The following is a 21,520-nucleotide window of genomic DNA, read 5'->3' as shown; positions in this document are numbered from 1 at the left end:
AGATAATTGAATGACACAAAGAAATTATTAGGACTCACCGATAGTATTTATTAGCAGAATTTCTCTCATCAGCCAAATTGCCTTTACCCTGTGAGGAAGGACCTGTCAGCTTGGAAGCAGCCAAATTTGAAGTCCTTAATGAAGTATGAACAAGTCATAGAAATTGAGAAAAAGAAATCCACCGGAGAACCAAAATTATACAGTTAGGATGCAGTTTTTAAAATGTTGTAATTACAGAATAAGTTTTGAAAGGAAAGTCAAAGATGCTTAGTGAGAAGTGCTATACCAAATGTTACTAAATTTTATGTCAATACTAATTCATTATTAAGTATGTCAGAATCAATGCTCAGTGCTAAAGAACTGTAGCAGGTGTGCTCAGAAGGAAATGCACTTGATTTTGCACTTCCCAGAAGCAGGCAGATTTTGTTCTACCATACCATAGAAGTTTTAAAAAATACAATTTTTAAACTGGAAGAATCCAAATGCAATGTATAATGAAATAAACCATACTCTTAATCTGCACCTGTATATTTTGTCAGAAGCAAAAGGTGCAAGTAAAAGCAACATTGAGAGCAATTTTTAAGTAAATAATAATTTGAGTAGCAGAGAAGCAGCAAAGGTGGGTAGCTATTTCATAGATTATATGTAATTGAGGTAATTAACAAAACCTGTAATATTTTAAGTATTGAAATTTCTTACATTATAAAACCCATGGAATTTACAGCAACTCCAGGCTAAGAAACTGTTACCATATTTAATTAAAACAAAATTACAACAGCAGAATTTCAATCCAAATATATATATACCATAATATTAAAGCTTTATCTGATACTAGTTTCAAAGCCCCTTTATAAAAAGGGGTTTTGAAAGGGGGGTTCCCTCGGGCGGCGGTCTGATGCTGCGCGAGGCGCTTCACGCCTCCCGCAGCATCAGACAGGCAAGGAGGCGCGACTGCTGGGGGTTCCCTCGGGCGGCGGTCTGACGCTGCGCGAGGCGCTTCACGCCTCCCGCAGCGTCAGACAGGCAAGGAGGGAATCCCCAGCAGCTGCGCTTCGCGCGACTGCTGGGGGTTCCCTCGGGCGGCGGTCTGACGCTGCGCGAGGCGCTTCGCGCCTCCCGCAGCGTCAGACCGGGAGCAACTGCGAGCCGCGCTGCGCGCGGCTCGCAGTTGCTCAGCCTGGGAATCGGAGGGACCAATCGGCAGGCGCTTCGTGCCTGCCGATTGGTCCCTCCGATTGTCTGTTGTGAGAAAGGGTCCAACCCGGACCCTTCCTCATCACGGACAAAGCCCACCTCTAGGGGGCTTAACGAATTATATAGTCCGTGGCGCCCGTGGCGCCACGGGCTGTTTAAAGATGTGGCCGCATAAATAAACTTGATACCATAAGAATATGCTCATTAGTGGAAACAATTTTTGACAGAAGTCGGTATATAGAGGTGGGAGCTCCACAATCTCATTTCAGTTTTCCAACAAAATCTACCAGAAAGTGCCTCATACTGTAAGGTGAGCAGTGAAAAGACTAACAGTATGAATGAGAGAAATTACTCTAACAAAAATTAACTGTCCAGCATTTTGCACTATTAGTCCACTCTATCTGTGCTTTCAATTGGAACAAAGGCATTTTCTCCTAAGCAAGTGTTCACTGAATTCCAGCCTTATTCTTTGAAAAAATGACTGCAATCTATATCTTGGATCAGATCCCCTCCCCCCCTTTCCACTTAATCTCTTCTGGCTCCCTCCCCACTGTATCCATAGGTCCCATTATCCCCAGAACTGGTGGTCAAAAGGGACCCATCTTCTTATTTTCACCAGTGGAAGAAGTGAAAAGTCATTGTTCAAGATTATGCAGTATGGAATTTTGTAGTAGCGTTGATAAACCTTCTGAATATAATTAGCTGAACTATACAAATTTCAGAGATGCAGAACAGGCTGAAAGGGCTCCTGATGGTGATCACTAAGCTATTATGATCCTAAAGAGGGCCAAGACCATGCATGAGGGCCTATGGAAAGGAAAAGAGGAGGTTCAGCTATGAGAAGAAAGCAAGTCAAAGGAAACTGAGTTGGAGAGAAGGTCATAAGAACAGACTTGCACTTATCTAAACTGATGTTCATCTATTAATCACCTGTGAATCACATATGGAACTATGCACCTGCAAGCCAGCTGTGAAAGTTCCCACACCTCACCTGAGCATGAAGCACTCTCTCTTTCTCTCTTATGTCTGAGTCACATGTGAATTATGGGCATGGCCCTTTTCTTCAGACTTCCTGAGCTGGTACAAGAGTTCCCCAGTCACAGTGCTAAGACAGAACACAGATATATCTGGCTCTTCTTCCCCTGAGGTGACTGTACCTTACAAGCATTGGCTCTTCCTCCCCAACCCTCTTCAGGTCTGCTTAATAAAAGCCTCCTTGGTGGCAGGCCAACCCTAATGCTCAGCAAAACAGGGTGTTTGTTTGTGAGGAAGTAGCCACATCCTCCAACTGTCCCCCCTCCTTAGGACCCACACCACAGAAAAAGCCTACCCCAAGCCTGAGGAAGTAGCCACATCCTCCAACGGTTCCCCCCCCCCCACTTAGGACTCACACCACAGCCAAAGCCTACCCCAAGGCTGTTCCCTAGGCACACCTATCTTATCTCCTTACAACCTGGCAATAATCCACAGCTCCACCTCATGCCCAAATTCAAAGGTGAGGCTGCCTGCTACAGCCTAGAGTGGGTCTGTGTCTCTGGCCACCAGAGTGGGCTGCTCGGGTGGTTGTCTATTGCTGCCACCTCCTGGCCAGCTCCGGACAGCTCTGTTGTTACCACTGGCCACAGGCAACAACTCTTTCGATGCTAGAGAAGCCATGACTAGTCGAGGGTCAAGGCCCTGACCCGACATATAGGAGAAAGCTACACAGATAACCACTGGGTGAACTTTAATTACAAATAAGTGCAACCCTATTTTAACCATCATATTCTCTGTGAAAGTCTAGAATGGGACACTGGCAAACTTGCTGATCAAAGGGACAGCAGGTGTGGGCTTAAAGTTAGCAGCATATGTAGACCTTGCTAATTCTACTTAAAGATATGTCTGTAACATTTTAGCATTGATATGAACTATTATTTAACAGATTTATTCATAAAGAGAAAATACCAGTAATTTTCTCTATTTACAGTACCTGGCTCGGAGACTTGATTTGATCAATTCCGAATGCTCAATCTCTGCCTTTTTCATATTAAATATTTTTTTTATTGCATTTGCATCCTGTTAAAGAAAAGAAAATATCCTGTATTGAAAATAAGCTAAACTGGTAATACAACAAGAAATGAATGGGGGAAAGCTTGGGCTCAACATATAACATTGAAAAAAATTGCTTTTGTAACATAATTATTTTTTCTCTTCATAGTTACACTAGTATGCAAAAGCAAATAGCTAATAAAATGGTATGAATCTCCTAGTTGTTCCAACTCAGAAGGGTTTTTCCAGTTATTAATAGAACCATGTGCTTTGGAATTATTTATTATACTAGTTTCAAAGCCCCTTTATAAAAAGGGGTTTTGAAAGGCGCGTCAGACCGGCAGGGAGGGAACCCCCAGCAGCCGCGCTTCGCGCGACTGCTGGGGGTTCCCTCGGGCGGCGGTCTGACGCGGTGAGAGGCGCTTTGCGCCTCTCGCCGCGTCAGTCCGGGAGCAACTGCGAGCCGCGCTGCGCGCGGCTCGCAGTTGCTCAGCCTGGGAATCGGAGGGACCAATCGGCAGGCGCTTCGCGCCTGCCGATTGGTCCCTCCGATTGTCTGTCGTGAGGAAGGGTCCAACCCGGACCCTTCCTCATCACGGACAAAGCCCACCTCTAGGGGGCTTAACGAATTATTTAGTCCGTGGCGCCCATGGCGCCACGGGCTGTTTAAAGATATTTATATATACTGCCCTCCCCTGAGGCTCAGGGCGGTTTACATAAAACAGGGAATATGTACACAATCAAACTTAAAACAGAGGAGGCCAAAATAGAGGAGAGACAACTTGATGCAGTGTTTAAGAATGCCGGCTTCTAATCTGGAAAGCTGGGTTTGATTCCCTGCTCCTCCACATGCAGCCAGCTGGGTGACCTTGGTCTAGTTCCAGTCTGATTAGGGCCATTCTCACAGACCAGTTCTGTCAGAGCTCTTTTAGTCCCACCTACTTCACAGAGTATCTGTTGTGGGAAGAGGAAGGGAAGGTGATTGTAAGTCACTCTGAGACCCCTTTGAGTAGTGAAAAGCAAGGCATAAAACCGAAGTCTTCTTATATTTGTTAAAAGTAATTGTGATGCTTGTTCCAGTAGGGGGTCACCTTCCGAGGTCCTCCTCAGTCACAGACACTGCTTAACCATAAAATTTGTTCCCCTTTGCCATAGGTTCTCACCCCAGCTTCCCCTGGACCTGGTGGCCACCCCCTAACAGTTCACTTGAGAGCTGCTCCTCCTTCAGAGTCCTCCAGGTTATAGTTGAAAATGTCCTTTTCCATCACTGTCTGGGAGAGACTCCAGAAGTTTGGCCTTCTAACCTCCCCACCCCCAGTCTACAGCCTGCTGGTCATCAGCCTCTCATGGCTGTCTTCCAGTCTTGCACTGCATCCCATCACGAAAGGTCCTCGTATCCCTCCCTGGCCACTTCCCCAGACACCTCACTGACACTGTTGCCACACCCAGGCTCCCAGCATCTTCCAGGAGTCCAGCTGCTGCCTCCACCACTGATGCACACACTGCCGGTTGTCGCCATCGTCACTGTCTCTTGGTTCTCCCTTGTTGCACTTGCCATCTCCACCATTTCACTCAAGACTCCCCTAGCCCTTTCCTTCCTGTCTTTCAAAGCAACTGATTGCTTGTGCTCTGGCCAGGGTGTAGTACAGAGACACAAGAAACTAAACTTTTCATTACTAAACTTTTAACAGTAAAAATGTTTTAACACTAACCTTGAATACTTGAGACCCAGGCTCATTGTAGGTTTTGGCATTCTTAACTAACAGATCTATGTCCTTGGCCATTGCATGAATGCTTTTATAACTTCCATTCTGTAGTTAACATAAGTAGAACAAAAGAACAAATGTACAGCTTATGTTCCTAATATGTAGGTGTTAAGAATGTATACAACGTAATTGTAAAAAATTAAATTAACTTCTTTGCAGTGCTGTCAAGTACTTTGCTGCTGTCAATTAGGAGAAATTAATAATGTCTGCAATGTGAAAACCACTGTAGATGAGTTCAATGTATACACATTAATATAAATTGGCACCATATATTAAAACCAAGTGCAAGAAATTCTTATGCAACCAAGAATTGTACTGTTTAGAAAAAGGATTAAGAAAAACAAACTCTAACGGAGCCCAAGTATCTTCTATACGAGAACACTATCAATCAGTAGTAGTTATCCTGTATGCTGAATCTAAATTTTGCTCATAGACAGGAACACCAGTTGCTCATCTACTCCAGTGGTCCCCAACCTTTATTAGGCTGGGGACCGGCAGGGCATCGGGCTGCACCCGCGGGGGCCACGCCCACGCCCACGCCCACGCCCACGCTTCGGGCCGCGCCCGCGGGCCGCGCAGGCGCGGCCCGGCCCTGATTCCCTCTCCCCGCCCTCCCGCAGTAAGGAGCTTCCCGGGCCGCAAGATTGCGGCCTGGGAAGTTTTTTACTGCGGGGGGGGGGCGGGGAGAGGGAGCCGCGGCCCGGCGCCATGGCCTTTGCGGCCCGGCGCCATGGCCTTTGCGGCCCGGCGCCGGGCCGCGGCCCGCAGGTTGGAGACCACTGATCTACTCCTTCCTGGTAGAAAGACAAAGGAGTTTTTTCCCCCCACACAATAGCTATGAGAGAAACAGCCATGGATTCACAACATGGACTGCATACATTCTCTCCCAATGCCACATTCAGAGCAGGGTACCCGTGAATACTGTTTTTTCAATCTAAGTTAGTCAGAATTCAAAGGCCATAAAGCCTTGCAAGTTATTTCCAAATCAAATGTACATTAACTAAGAAGTTATGAGCTGCCACTTCCTGTTTTTAGCCCCAAGCTGCTGCTATTTCTCCTGCACAAAAGCATTGGTGAGACAGCAGTTTTCAGGGAAGTACCAGCAGGCAGAGAGATGTTGAATTCTTGGCTAACATTTTTACCACATAAGCTACTTTTCTCATAGTAAGTGATTTGGACCTGCATACCTATAGCAAATGTAGGCTGGGGAGAAACTGGTTGAAAAGGGGACGATGCAAGGGGAACTGAGAGTGGGGAGTGGGGTGTAATGCATCCCACTTCCCACTGGCAAGTACTCACTGGCATACTGCTTCCTCCCAACACTACTTGGCAGTGGATTACAATGGTTGGGATTAAAGACATCAGGTTATGGTAGACCAAGCTGTATTCCTCACACTAGCCTGAGGAGAGGAAGAATTCTTTCTTTTCCAGTGCTAATGTGCACAGCAGCTTTACCGCATAAGAAGCAAAGGCTTGCCGTTTCAATCATTTAGAAAGAGAGGCTACAAAGATCAAATGAGATAAATGCTGATTTGGAGCTCCAGAAAGATGTATTTAGTGAAATAAAGCAAATAATCCTTGCAAGGAGAGACAGAAGTAAAAATGCAATTAAACTGGGAGAGGTAGCAAACACAACAGAAGACAGAGTCAGAATATAGGATAATCTTGACAGGCTCAAGAAGTGGGCTAAACCGAATAAAATGAAATTCAACAGTGACAAATGTAAAGTTCTGCATTTATTTATTATTTTATTTATTTAAATTTTATACTGCCACTCTTCCAATGGTCTCACAGTGGTTCACAGCAGCATAAAATCAATAAAATCAATAAAACCTCATAAAACACCCCTTACAGCAATAGATAGATGGTGATCCCTTCGTAAAACATTCCTAACTCCCAATCCCTACCCTCTCCCATTCAGCCTGCAGGCCAAGTTTTTTTCCATTGAGAGCGATAGGAAAAACCATATAGACCAACATAGGATGGGGGAGACTTGTCTTGGCAGTAGCATGTGCAAAAAGGATCTAGGAGTCTTAGTAGACTGTACATTGAATGTGAGTCAGCAGTGTGACACGGTGGCTAAAAAGGCAAATGGGATTTGGAGCTGTATCAAAAAGTTTGATGTTGCCTGTTCTAAGGGCAGCTTGATGATTGCTGATCTCTGACATGGATATTACTGCTGTGTAAGAAAAATCACACCTCAAGTGTCACATGCAAAAAGGACACATTTATTTCATTGCATGGCTGAGGGAGCAGAGGCCAATTTGGGCAAATGAATGAAGCAAAACAGATTTGCACATCCAGAGTTCTCCTATTCAAAAATATTTCCTTAGTATCTGAGAAGCCACTACAAGATCACAACAATTTACTGACAGAGCAAGGAAACATAGAAACTTCTCCACAAAACATGTTAATTTTTATGAGAATGCCAGATATATTATAAATAATACAGGCTGGTAATGGACAATCATCACTGAAGATGCAAATCAATCAATGCCTCCAAATGTATGTTTCAAAGGACATGCTGCACTTGCTAACCTAATCAGACATCTACCCCCAGATTACCATCACATTGCTTTAAAATCCATTATCCATTACCATACATATCGAAACATTTTGCATCTTTCTATACTGTATTAAAAACATTATCCTAAAATGTTATTACTTTACCTGTATTCTCTGAGCAATAGTCTTCAAATCAATAGGCTCTTTAATTATTGCATAATAGTCAGGATATTGCTGAAAAACAAAGATCATACATCCACAAGTTATCCCAGCTCAAAAGTGTGTCCTATCACCAGCTACAACGTATGTTTGTCCAATTAAAAATGGTCATTCTCAAACACAGTGCAGGTATTTGATCCTACCGCTGTCATCCAACTTTTGTTAATTTCAAAAGGTAGCTGAAATACAAAACATACATCTTTACTCACCACTTTAGAGGGAAGTTTCTGAAAAAGCTCACTAATGAGGCGGCCTGATGGATTCGTGGCTACAACTACGGCTTCGAGAAGCTGTTCGAGAATCTCTTTTAAATAACCTGGAGAAGACTGGCACAGAAAACAAAAGTGAAAACATCACAACTGCATTTTTATATCAGTTGGACATTTTATCTCTTGTAGGAATCAAGGCAAAACTGCAATATAAACAGTAACCAGTTCACTACTGAGCAGTCTGATGGAAAGCATGAACAGCTGTAAGAATACATCAATAAAGTTATCAGTGCAGGTATACTTGAACTTGGGATGAACTCAGCATAGAATGCATTTTTTTAACATGTGTATATGCACAGAGAGTTTAGTCAATGACTTCATAACAGGCAAGTGAAAATTGTGTTCCATGTTAGAATGGCACCGAGCAACACTAGACTTTCTGACATTTGAAATATTTATAGGTTAACAGCGCTCACTCTTACTATTTCAGAAATTGTCCCTTGATTGTCATGGCCATCCTCCTCATCCTCCTCTTCTTCAGTATCTCCCTTTTGAACAAATTCATTTTTTGTGCGCAGATATAAATCCCACAGTTTGCAGGCTGCTTTATATTCAGGAGAATCTGGCTGCATGAAAAAACCAACAGATCTCTATTTGTTAATCAATTTTAACATCCCAGTATTCCAAATTAAAACTGATTGATGCATAACTCTCCCCAGAATTAAGCAGCTGCTGATATGGCCAGGGTGGGGGAGGGGGACAAGAGGCAAAACTGAACTGAGAAGCCCTGGGGAAAACCAATTTATATACAATAATTAACAACGGATCTTCACGTCATTGGTCAGTTTCGGTTTTATTTCTGTGAAAGAACACTTGCAGAATTTTATGGTGGTTGGGGGTCACCACAACATGAGGAACTGTATTAAAGGGTTGCGGCATTAAGAAGATTGAGAATCACTGGCCTACACCAATGACCTAACTCAGTATAATTAGATCAGTACTATCTGCTCTCCTCAGCAACAATTCTCCAGGGTTGCAGGCAGAAAGAGGTCTTTTCCAACACCTGCTATTTGAGATCTTTTAATTTCAATGCCAGGGGCTGAAGCTAATACCGTCCAAATGCACAGCATGTGGTTTTACCAATGAGCCACAACTCCTCCCCAAATGACAGGGGGAAAAAGAATCTACCTACAAATAATCATGCACAGAAGTTACTGTGCATAGGGAAAAGGCAATATATGAGCTACCTTTCATCTATAAAACACAGCAGTGGTCCCCAACCTTTTTCAGGCTGGGGACCGGGGTAGGGGGAGAGGGAGGCCAGGGAGGGGAAGAAGGAGAGTGGTGCTTGCCACATGGCACTCGCCGGCGGGCGCAGACACACAGTGGGAGGGGAGGCACAGGGGCAAACACGCAGGTGCAGAACCTCCGCTCTCGAGCGCCACGCCTTGGGGGAGAGGGAGGCATGCCCAGTGGTGCACTGGCACCATGCCTCCCTCCCCCCGCCACTGCCCAGTACCAAGGCTCCCCGGCCCGGTACCGGGGCACGGTCTGGGGGTTGGGGAACACTGAAATACAGTATACATTTAAATCTGGTAATCTGGTAAACTTTAGGTCAGCAGTAATCAAATCAATTCTTGCACTGAAAAATTCGAGCTCAAATCACTGACATAACATGCAAATAATGACTTTTTAAAGAAATTATCACCTTATAGTAGGATTTTGCATTATTAAATAGCAGCTGGAAGTCAGCAGTTAGCAGGTTCACATCATCATATTCCTCCATTTTTAGTTTTTGTTGAATTTTCATTAAATCAATAGGCTGAGAAACTACTTCATAGTAATCTGGCTGATTTCTATAATAACAAAGGTAATAAATACAATTATTTTAAGCAAAATGCCTAGCATCCAACAAGCAGCAAATGTATTATTATTATTATTATTATTATTATTATTATTATTATTATTATTATTATTATTATTATTATTATATTTATACCCCGCCTCCCCCCGAAGGCTCGAGGCAACTTACATAACCCCATCCCCTAAAAACCATAAAATAACAATAAGTTCCAATAAATTTACAATAGTTGGTAACCAATTGGTCACAGTGGCAACAATGATGGCTTAATCTTACTTATTTAGTCTCCGCATCCTCAACTACGGGAGGGGGGTTACACTGTCTACCGCCAGTTTGTGAGGGGGGGGGCTGATCTTCTTACTGCCCGGCCTCAACTATAAGCCTGGCGGAAGAGCTCCGTCTTACAGGCCCTGCGGAATGCTGGTAATTCCCGCAGGGCCCTCAGCTCTTCTGGGAGCTCATTCCACCAGGTTGGGGCCAGGTCCGAGAAGGCCCTGGCCCTGGTCGAGGCCAGGCGGGCTTCCTTGGGGCCGGGAATGACCAATAGGTTAGCCCCTGCAGAGCGTAAAGCCTTGTGGGGGATTTAGGGCGAAAGGCGGTCCCTCATATATGCTGGGCCTAAACCAAAACCTTGAACCTGATTCGGAAAGCAACCGGTAACCAGTGCAGCTGCCTCAGAACTGGCTGGATGTGAGCCCTCCACGGTGTAGCTGTGAGGACTCTAGCAGCTGCATTTTGGACGAGTTGCAGTTTCCGGATCAAGCCCAGAGGCAGGCCAGTGTAGAGTGAGTTACAGAAATCTAGTCTGGAGGTGACCGTCGCATGGATCACTGTGGCCAGGTGTTTGGAGGACAGATAGAGCGCTAGTAGCCAAGCCTGGCGAAGATAGAAAAATGCCCGGCTACCTACCTGTTTAACCTGTGCCTCGAGTGTTAGTGAGGCATCAATGGTCATCCCTAAATTCCTGGCCTGAGACGCGATATTAAGTTGCGTCCCGGCCAGAAAGGGTAAGCGCGCTTCCTGATCTGCCCCCCTACGGCCCAACCACAGGACCTCCGTCTTGGAGGGGTTGAGTTTCAGGCGAATCTGCTCGAGCCATCCAGCTACGGCTTCCAAACATCTGCCAAATGGATCTGGGGGAGAGTCCAGGTGGCCATCCATGAGGAGAAAGAGCTGGGTGTCATCAGCGTACTGGTGGCAACCCAGCCCATAACTCCATACCAGTTGAGCCAGAGGGCGCATAAAGATGTTAAATAATGTAGGAGAGAGCACCGAGCCCTGTGGGACCCCACAAGGGAGCCGATAAGAGCCCGATACTTCCTCTCCTACAGCTACCCTCTGTGTCCGGTTTTGGAGGAAGGAGCGTATCCAGCGTAACGCTGTACCCCTTATCCCCGTACCGGCGAGGCGGCTCGCTAACAGCTCGTGATCGACCACGTCAAACGCGGCCGACAGATCTAAAAGAACTAGCACAACAGAGCCACGGAAGTCATCCAACAAGGAGACCAACACAGTCTCCACCCCATGATCAGGGCGGAAGCCAGACTGGTATGGATCGAGCGCCGAAGTATCTTCCAGGAACGCTAGGAACTGGCCCGCCGCAGCCCTTTCCACCACCTTACCCAGGAATGCTAAATGCGCTACTGGGCGGTAGCTTGCAAATGTAAAACTATACGCAAAGTGAAAGTAACTCTGTATTCAGGATTTTACATCAAGATTCAACAGAACACAACCATAAGAACCTATTTTGTTCATGATGCTATTTTTATGAGAAAAACCTAAATGCCTAAAGAATTTCATGTGGGAAAACTTAAAAGCACAAAGCACTGAAAGATGACACAAACAATAAAACGTATTTTATATATATATATATATATTCCCTTCTACTACTATAGTGTTCCCACAGTAGTATCTTACTATAGATTTTAAAAGATAGAATACAATACACACTTACCTTCGTTTGGGGGCTCTAATGAAAAGCTCACACAGAAGCCTCCCTTGCTCATCTTTGTAATCTCTGATTGTATTGTATAATTCATGACACACAGCAATCTAAAGAGGAAAACAAGCAAACAAAAACCAAAAACCCACTGATAGCTCAGGAAAAGGTCTCCTTGTAAATACTAAGCATTCAAAGTGCTTCCAATACATTTCTGGGATCCTGAGATTACTGTATATACTCGCATATAAGTCGAGTTTTTCAGTCCTTTTTTAAAGCTGAAAAAGTGGCTTATACGCGGGTTTTTTTTTTAAAAAGCTGCCAGACTAGACATGAGGGTGGGGGTGGGAGACAAGTATAAACTGAAGAAGCAGAGGCAGGAAGAGATGCAGCAAGCCTGGGAGGGACAGTGGGAGGGGAGGGAAGAGCAGTCTCCATCTCCCCCCCTCACTGCCTTAACAAGGCTAGCACGAGGCTAGCACGTGCTGCTGCTGCAGGAAGCTCTGAAGCCTCTGTCTCAGAGGGAGAGCAGAAGGAGGAAATGCCCTAGAGGAGGGAACAGAACATCCGGCTAAGAAGAAGGGAATGGGATAAGAAGGATTGGATATAAAAAGGCAAGAGGCGTCAGAGGGAAAGAGGGAGGAGGAGGGTAGGAAGAAAAGGCAAAAAAATATTCTGCCCAAAAGGGGAGGGGAAGTATCTCAGTATACTAGTTATTGGCAACAAAGCCTTTTAAATTAAAAGCAGATAGACATATACCGCAATCATTCTCTCATGGAGCAGAAGATTTTATTCACATGGCCCGCTTAATAGTTTGGTTTCCACTGTTGTTCATGTAACATACTAACAACAGTTTAATCTGATAAATCAGGAAGACAAACTGCAATGTCTTGGTTTCTAAAAGCACCCTTAACTAACATAATATTTTTATAGCCTCTGCCCTGTTAGCTGTGATGGACTTTTCATTTACCTTTCCTCAGCAAATCTAGAAACACAAGGCAGGTGAAATGACTGCAGCTGTAACAATTACAATATGCATCCATATTTCCTGCTAGGTCGTCATATTGTGAAAATTCTTTATAGTCTCAAGAGTTTTAGTATGTTTTTAGTACCCCTGTTGCAAATTACCCACATTTATTTAGTATGTATTTAAGTACTTACTGGGTCCACTGTTGGGAGGTTGGAAAGTCTTCTCCTCTTTCTACTTGGGCCTGGTGTATTTGTGGAGTGGTGACCGTCATCAAAATCTCCTCCGCTGACACTGCTGGAAGGAGAGGTAGCCCTTCGTCTCTTGGAACCCATGGAATCCAACTTCTTCTATAATAAAGAAAAATGTTCTTACACTTGAGGTCATTAAAGATCACAAAAGAGGACAATAAAACTAGTTCTTTTAGATCTTAAGAGGCTGGACCATATCGCTGCAATGGCACAATGACATGTGACTAAAATCTACCCTACCATTTTGTATTTTTTTCTGATTTTTAATATCAACTCATTGCTGTATTATCCAAGCACATGTATAACAACAACAGCAACAAAAATGATGGTATGAGCATTGTGACCACAACAAAAGTGACAACTCAAATCTTGTTATGGTGCTCCTTTTAGTATCATAAATTTGAACATGCATGCTAGTATGGTTTAGTAGCACAAAATGCAATGGAATAAAAAAGGATAACATACTTAACATGCTCTCAGATCAAACAAGGTGCAAGGTCCAATACAGTGATCTCAAACACCTGAGAATAAGCTGGGTCCTAATGGCTCATAGGCAAAAGAAAACTTCTTTCTTCTTGGTAAATGACCCAGTGGCATTGCCATCAATTCTGACTGAATGGCGATCATTCACTCAGAAAGGAACTTAAAGAGAAAAAAAAACTTGACAAACCTTGATCATTTCAAATATCAGTGGGAATGTTTCTAAACATCTATATCTGCAGAAGGCATAAGCTATTTATCAGTTATTTATGTTCAAGTCATTTTTAAAAAGGGTTACTTGTGATAAAAAAACAGTTAAGCAAGTATGCACAACTTATTTTATTTTACTGTCTGTAATTCATTTTGTCAGGTATTTGACAACCCACCTGTTTTGGTAGACAAGCAGTGCTGAGGGTTTTCCAAAACATTAAAACTGGAAGGACTCCCAAGAATATGATATTATTTATTTGGAATATTAATTTTGACTTATAGTTAAGTAAACAAATTTGAAATACACTCATTTCTATTTTATGTCCCAACTGCAACAATTACTTGAACTGAATATTTGATTAGGAAAAATTAGTGCTTTATATTTATAGATAAATTAATTCAAAACTATGTGGAAATAATTTTTATTAGAATAACTGGGATTTTAAAAACTAAACACAATACAGCATGTACTTTCCCTTACATTGTTTAGGAAAAATACCAGACACTGAAAACTATTTATTCACTGATTTTACCATATCCAAAATCTTTGCACAAGAGACCATGGGCATGGCTATTCACTTGTCTATCTATAGCAAAATAATTTAATTATTGTCCATGAAAGTAGTTGTGGTACTTCTTCACTTCTTAGTTCCAAATCAAATTGATGACTATATTATCTTTACCATCATGCTAGAAGAGACATATAAATAAGAATTTTGGTTTTGGCTTTGATCTGTATAACCATAATTTTTATAATTGTTATATTACTTGCAGCCTGATCCTTGTATAATAAAGAATTGCTAGGGGTAACCTGAAAAAACATTATTTGCAACTCTCAAATGGACAACATTGCCTAATATTAATTGCACAGCAACTAGAAACCTTAAAATAAGTTCAAAAATATTGTTTGAAACCCTCTGGTTTTTGAACTAATACTCTGAGCAGAAGATATAAGAAATGTTTGAGTTTTTGGTTACCCCAGTTAGGCGAAAGACAAAGAGCTAGATTATACATCACATCAGCCAAAATGATGTTTCCACAACTGTGTGCACTATTGACATTGACCACACAATTTATCATTGCCACCTCTCCACGCCCCAGCAGTGACAGCTAATTATGTGAACTGGGGATGGAGAAATTCACTACATATCAATTATTACAGTCTGTTGTAATATGATAAGCACTCCTGGATATTATTGCAGGAAGTAAAAAAACTGGCAATGAAGACATCATCTTTAACCGCTCCACGGGAGCGGTATGTCCGGGATGAGGAAGGATGCCCTTTGGCCCCTTCTGCCAGACTGACAATCGGAGGGCCCAATTGGCAGGCGCTTTGCGCCTGCCGATTGGGCCCTCCAACTGTCAGTCTGGCGGCAAGGGCCAGATTGCGAGCCGCACACAGCGCAGATCGCAAATGGTCCCTTGCTCCCGGTCTGACGAGTCAGGAGGCGCAAAATTAGCTTACTTGATGGAGAGACTAGGCATAAAAATATCACATTCTCAGCAAGAAGGGGTAAAGGTTGCTGCTTTGTTTCCCTTGTTGACTTTTTTTCTTGACCAAAACCTTTGGCAATTATATTTAAAACAAAAAATTTTTTAGTGGTTCATCCTTTTTAGAACTCAAGAAAGCCTGGGGGGTGGGTGAGAGAAAGCCCTTCCCAGCTGGCCGGCCAGGGCACTCGCCGCCTCAGAGCTGCCAATCGCCCTGCCCGGCCAGCTGGGAAAGGCGACTGGCCAGGGGAGGAGAAGAGAAAGCCCTTTCCCGGCTGGCTGGCCAGGGTGCTCGCCGCCTCAGAGAGCCGCCAATCGCCCTGCCTGCCCGCTTGGGAATGGTTGCAACCCGGGGGGCAGGTGGGATAGCACCCGCTGTATTGTATTTTCAGTGGGATTACTTCCCAGTTCTGTGTAATAATACCCTATGGTCACATAATATATAACCTATCTTTAAATCTACATCCCATCTCCAGATGTCCATGGACAACAATTCCCATGGGAATTGTAGTCCATGAATATCTGGAGGACCATAGCTTGACTACCCCTGCTATATAGCGGGGGTCATCAACCCCCGGTCCGCGGCCTGCTACCGGTCCACAAAGTCCACGGTACCAGGCTGCCGGCAGCCGCGCCTGCCTCCCCCCCTACAGCGAGAAGCTCGGGGAAGAGGCAGGCCCGGCACGCCGGTGACACAAACGCGCAGTTGCCGCGCATGCGTGTTTCCACCCCCTGGTGGCGAAAACGCACACGTGCGGTGCCGTGCATGCACATTAGCGCCCCTGGTGGCGAAAACACGCACGTGCGGCAACTGCGTGTGCGTGTTTGCATGCAGCTGCCATGCAGCGCCCGGGCCGTCGGCTCTCCCCTCGCCCCGGAGGCGTTCCCTGACCAAAGAAAGGTTGGGGACCGCTACTATATTGGATTCAAAGACAGTAAACTGTACTGTAGCTTTTGAAATCAATGGAACTTAAGTTAATTATCATTTACAGTGACTTGATTTCAACGGAACATAAATACAGGAATAATTCATTGTTCCCATATGGGGACATTCCACATAAAAGTGTAGAACTTCCAAAAGGTATACTATAGAAAACTGAAATGCTGCATGTTTCTCCATATATTACTCTTATTTATTTATTCATTGTATGGCCAGGAAATGCTAGGATTGTTTGGCAACCAGCCAAAACATGTTCTGAGGTGGCTTGCCATTGCTTGCCTCTGCATCATGACTCTAGTGATCCTTGGAGATCTCCTATTCAAAAACTAGCCAGATTCAACCCTGCTTAGCTTCCAAGATCAGGCTTGCCTGGGCTATCCAGGCCAGGGCTCAATACTGCAAACAATATGTGAAAAAGTTCTCAACAAAAATTAACTTGGTAAAAAATGTATTTCTTAGTTAGAAACAAATTATATAAGACAGACATTAAAATGTTTTCAAGATTGAAGGAACCACCTCCCAAAATAAACAAAACATTATTGGCTATTATGTTATGATACTTCTGGTATTACTGGAGGATGTTGAGACCATCCTTATCCATGGTTCCTCTATATATTTGTGAAACAGCCTGGGGGGGTGTAACGTGTCGGGCTGCCCAATTTGGAATAGAACCAATCAGGGTGCAGCCAGCTGCACTGTGATTGGCCCTGCTCCTGCAGCTCCTGCCCTCCGTCCCTGGACTCTAGCCTCTTTGCTCTCAGATGTGCCTCAGTGCCTGGAGCCAGCAGCAGGTAAGGGGAGAGGGCCCTGGGCAAAGGGTCATGGTGGAGGGCCTGCTAACGAGGGCCTCTCGGCCTGCTGACTGCTTGCTAAGGAGCTCTGTCCCGGGCCTGCTAATGAGCTGGCCAGCCCCCACCCGCCCCACTTGATCCAGCTGCAACCCAAAGCCACCTTCAGCTGCCTGGCTTTGAAGCTAGTTATGTATATCAAACTAAGCCTGAAGAGCAGGGAGCATGGCATACACTCAGTACATGGGCATAGTAAAGGAAATAAATGTTGTGTAATATGAATGTAAACAACTTTCTCTATCTCCGAAACATATACATTGCCAATCTCATCCTCAACAAGCCCTCAAAACCAGGTCTGGAAAAATATTTCATTTTTCACATCCAGTATCAGATTTTTAGATTAACCAGTGACTCACCCTGTCTTAAATGACTGACAAAACATTCAGTGATGTCGTTCAAGTTCTATTCACTAGTACATGCCAATTTAACTAGTTTCCAGTGAGACACGTTCAATCACTAAACAAACTGCACATTCAAATTTTCAGTGTCATTCCAATTCACTTGTTCACACTGATGTTTTAAAACTTATCTTTAGTCTGACATAAATGGGTTAGAAAGTTTGTAATTCATACTGAGAAAACAAGATTAACTATGAAGTTCAAGAGTGAAATAGGTGAACAAGAATGATTTATCATGCGAAAAAATGCTGAAATGCATGGAAGAGAGGGATAAAACAAGACACACATTATCAGTAAATTACCAGATTTACCAGAGTACAACCAGCACCACGAAAAGCCAGTCTCCTCATAATGTCTGTTAGGCAAGTAAAGAAACTGAGAAAAGGCAAATCCTTAATGCACTAATTCAGCAGTAGTATTAGTACAGCCAAAACTGAAAGAGAAGACAACAAAGGAAAGGAAAAGAAGAATAGGAAACAAAGAGAATAACAGGTAAATCAAGAAGAATGGTATTGGAAAGATCTTTCCATAAAACATGGGGAAAGCAAAAACATGCATATTTAGGCTATCAGCATTTCAGATTAAGAAAAATATGGTCATTCTCAGAAGGTCTAAACCAGTGGTCCCCAAACTTATCTGGCCTACCGCCCCCTTTCCAGAAAAAATATTACTCAGCGCCCCCTGGAAATTTTTTTTTAAAATTTTAATAGTTATTCATTGCCCCCAAATGCACCTGTGGCCCATCACCGCCCCCCTGGATCGCTGCAGCACCCACCAGGGGGCGGTAGTGCCCACTTTGGGAATCACTGGTCTAAACAAAGGATACAGATCCTCCTGCTCCTAAAGTCAATGGCAAAACTATTAATTTTAATGGAGCAGAACCACAGACATAACTTTCATATAAGTCCAAGAACAAGCATAATACTACAGAATTCATTGCCTGTTTAGCACAAGCACAGAGAATAGCTAAAGTATTTCATTACAAAGACACAACTGATGGGCATGCAGAATACAGCGGTAAGCACTCAGAGTTCTAAAGAATAGCAAATTATAGTAATTGTGCACATAATCAAGCAACAAAGATTTATGGTGTTTAAAATGAAAGCTGTAAGATAAATAATTGTATCGCTAAAAAGAAAACCCTGCAAGTTAACTAAAGAAACATACACGGGTATGTGCCATGTGCTGCCAAGTCACTTCTAACTTATGGTGACCTTATGAATGAATGTGCTCCAAAATGTCCTTACTGTTAACAGCCTTGTTCTGTCTTGCAAACTGAAGGCTATGGTTTCCTTCACTGATTTAATCCATCGAGTTAGGGGCCTTCAGGGAGCCTCCGGGGAGGGCAGTATATGTTTAATTAATTAATTATTTATTTTCCTACAGCTTTCAACTTTTCCTATCATTATCATTTTTCCTGTAAGCTGTCTTTGCAAATACATTTATACCTACCACTAAGTGGACTTTGAGAAGAACGTCATTTAAAGTCATGAAATAAGAAGACACTCATTTGCCAACAACACCTACTTTTCTCCTGCATCTGATATTCCCTCAGCAACAAAAAACTATGATGTGCTGCCAAGCTTTCGGCTGACAACCAACTTTGGAGGGCCTCCTGCTACCTGGTTCTACCCCTGTCATGTAGCCCTACTGCCTCAAGCTTGTGGTCTGCTGCTTCGCAATTGTTGCAGTTGCTCATATTTCTAAGTTATGTTGCTGTTGCCTATTAACTGAAATGATTGTTGTGTTCTGTTTCCAATTGTTAAAAGAAGTTTAACGTACATTCTGTTTTGTTAGTTCTATATGTACACCACCCTGAGATGTCATCGTGAGGGGTGGTATATAATCAAATATAAATAAAATAAAGTGAATCCAAACAAATTTAGAGCTGTTGATGACTAAAGATTCACATGATCTGAGGATAATGAATTTACTTGTCCTTAACTGGGCCACGCAGTCACTTGAAGAGCTATGCGCAGTGTAAAGATGCTCCTGGACCTTGCTCCTGAATTTACCAAGGGCAGCAGGAGCTAGGAAGAAATTTTAGCATCAATCCTGAATGAGAGAACGGTGACCTTTCCTGGTAATCTCCACGTCAGCACCCATTTGCACTGGTGAAACTGACCAATTGATTTGCACATGTATCTGTCTAGAATGCACTGGCCTGTCTAAAACCTAGAAGTGACAAGAACAAAAGTATTGCAGTCTTAGCCCAACCAGACCCCCTTCTGGGCTCAGTTTATAGTACTAGGGCCTTACCTTTACATTACTTAACATTCTGAGCCCACTGAATTCTCTCAGACCAAGCCTTGTTTTGCGGCCTTTCATTTGAAGAGGTAAGATCTGAAGAGGGAAAAGATATCTTTGATGGATTTCCATGCTTTGTGTCACAGCTTTTCTCCCAATAATCTTTCTAGGATGTTAGCTAGCTGTGAAACTAACTGTATTTCAGTAAAGTTGTTGTCATATTGCTTCAGATTTTTAATGTATATAATTTTTGATATGCTATATCATCATTTTGAATATATTGATTAATAAACCAACTAATATATTTTTAGACAAATAAAACTCCTTGACATCATAGAAAATATTTTTGTTAACATAATTAAGTAGATCTACATCAATGCTGGCAGAACAGAAAACTTGTAGTCAACATTCATATAAACAGCAAAAACCAGATATCTCATTTATATTTATACATGGTCCTTGGTATAGTGGAGAGGGCATAGTACCAGCACTGGCTCTATAAATCAGTTGCTGGTTATTATGTACATTATCTATTAACTGAAAATTAACTATTCTAGTACTCCAACAAAATGGTAACAAGGGTTTTTCAAGTGAAATTGTTCTTGAACAGGTTTATTGCTGCAAATACTGACTTTATTTTCAATAGGGGTCAATAGGGGTTGTCTAGAAATGTAAATAATAAATAACTTGTACTTCTGTCTTTATTAGAAATAATAATAATGGAGATACTGAGAAAACTGTTGCTTGGTTAAACCACAAGTCTGATAGCAGACTAGCAATTTTTATTTTTATACAGCAACAATACTGTACATTATTATGAAGAAAGGCATGCAGCAATTCTATTACTGACAATTCAGTTTGTTAGAAACAAGATTTACCCTTCCCAAAGAAAAGTAGAATATACATTGAAAGCCCAATTTTGTCAAAACATGTCAATTATGCAGTTCGTCTACAAGCAAAATGTAAAATCTAATACAGATTTCAAACAGTGACTGTTAGCTTATGGCTCAATGTCAAAAAGCACTTATGAGAAACTAAACAGCAAAGATTTTATACTGCTACAAATGTGCTGGTTACCACGAGCCCAATTCCTGACTTAGTTCATCTTGTTTGTCACTCTTTCAAAACATCCAGTATAACTCTTGGAGAAGCAATATTTTGGCATTTTGTTTAGTAAAAAATTAAGAGCTAATCTAAAAGAAAATGTCAATGTAAATATTACTACTTGTTACTGAGTTAAGGCGTTTTTGTTTCAAAGCTTAGCTCAAGAGAGGATGGAAGAGGAAGAAAATACTCATGCTTTTGACAAGTGCAGTTGTCCCGTTCTGAACCACTGTGGAAAACATTCTACCACGAGGAAGTTTACGGTGCAGGCTGATCAATGGTTTTGAAATGTGAGTTTTTCAAAAAAAAAAAAAAAACCCTTTTAAAAAGGGGGGGTTTGAAGAGCTACACAAAAATAAAGGGGGCAATCTATAATTGCGAAGAAGAGATGGAGAAAAACCAAGAGGACACAAAAGAAGCCGGAGGTTTTTAAAAGTCTAACTCCAAGAGAAAGAAGGTTAGTAGGTCAGGAGCAGCTCGCGGTACGGGGCGACCCATCTGTTGGGCTAGGGATAGCAGAGGCCGGGGGGAAGAGGGGTCAGGGCAAGCCCCTGCCCCGGCAGGCCAGGCCAGGCCAGGCAAACAGTTCTGCGCTTTGGGGAAGGGACCCCCGCCCGTAGTTCCCGCGGCCACACAAAGGGAACCCGCCTCGGCCTCCTGGCTCCCCTTCAGCGCCGCTTCCCCCGCTCAGGCGAGCCAAGCCCGGCCCCTCGCCTTACCCAGCCAGCCCCGCTGCTGCTGCTGATCCTCCGCCTCCTGCAGCCGCGGCCGCGCTCAGCCCCCGCCGCCGCCGCCACCGCCACCGCTGCCCCCCGCGCTCTCGGCGCCGCCACTGTTGCCGCTCACCAGCGAGCCCGCCGCTG

At 43.3% G+C, this 21,520-nt stretch overlaps 1 protein-coding gene across 24 annotated transcripts in view; it reads right to left on the bottom strand.

Annotated features, from left to right (window-relative positions):
* Positions 1-21,518, bottom strand: part of PBRM1 (polybromo 1) — a 76,450-nt gene extending 54,932 nt beyond the window's left edge. For 6 of the 24 annotated variants that reach the window (XM_077325775.1, XM_077325782.1, XM_077325791.1 and 3 more), the window contains exons 1-11: positions 21,377-21,515; positions 19,566-19,649; positions 12,883-13,038; positions 11,737-11,834; positions 9,630-9,777; positions 8,398-8,547; positions 7,922-8,038; positions 7,659-7,727; positions 4,935-5,033; positions 3,164-3,249; positions 39-134 (exon numbers count right to left, since the gene is read on the bottom strand). In XM_077325775.1, the coding sequence (XP_077181890.1) occupies positions 39-134; positions 3,164-3,249; positions 4,935-5,033; positions 7,659-7,727; positions 7,922-8,038; positions 8,398-8,547; positions 9,630-9,777; positions 11,737-11,834; positions 12,883-13,038; positions 19,566-19,634 (1,088 nt within the window). In that variant the 5' untranslated portion in view covers positions 19,635-19,649; positions 21,377-21,515. Of the gene's footprint in view, positions 1-38; positions 135-3,163; positions 3,250-4,934; positions 5,034-7,658; positions 7,728-7,921; positions 8,039-8,397; positions 8,548-9,629; positions 9,778-11,736; positions 11,835-12,882; positions 13,039-17,608; positions 17,740-19,565; positions 19,650-21,376 lie in introns of those variants that run through there. The other 18 variants (XM_077325779.1, XM_077325792.1, XM_077325796.1 and 15 more) reach the window with 11 other exon arrangements.
* Positions 21,519-21,520: the final 2 nt, after the last annotated feature.

Source organism: Paroedura picta, chromosome 3, assembly GCF_049243985.1.
Source record: "Paroedura picta isolate Pp20150507F chromosome 3, Ppicta_v3.0, whole genome shotgun sequence".
NCBI classification, from domain to species: domain Eukaryota; kingdom Metazoa; phylum Chordata; class Lepidosauria; order Squamata; family Gekkonidae; genus Paroedura; species Paroedura picta.
Note: the sequence above shows the minus strand (reverse complement) of the source record. Positions and strands in the feature narration are given on the sequence as shown.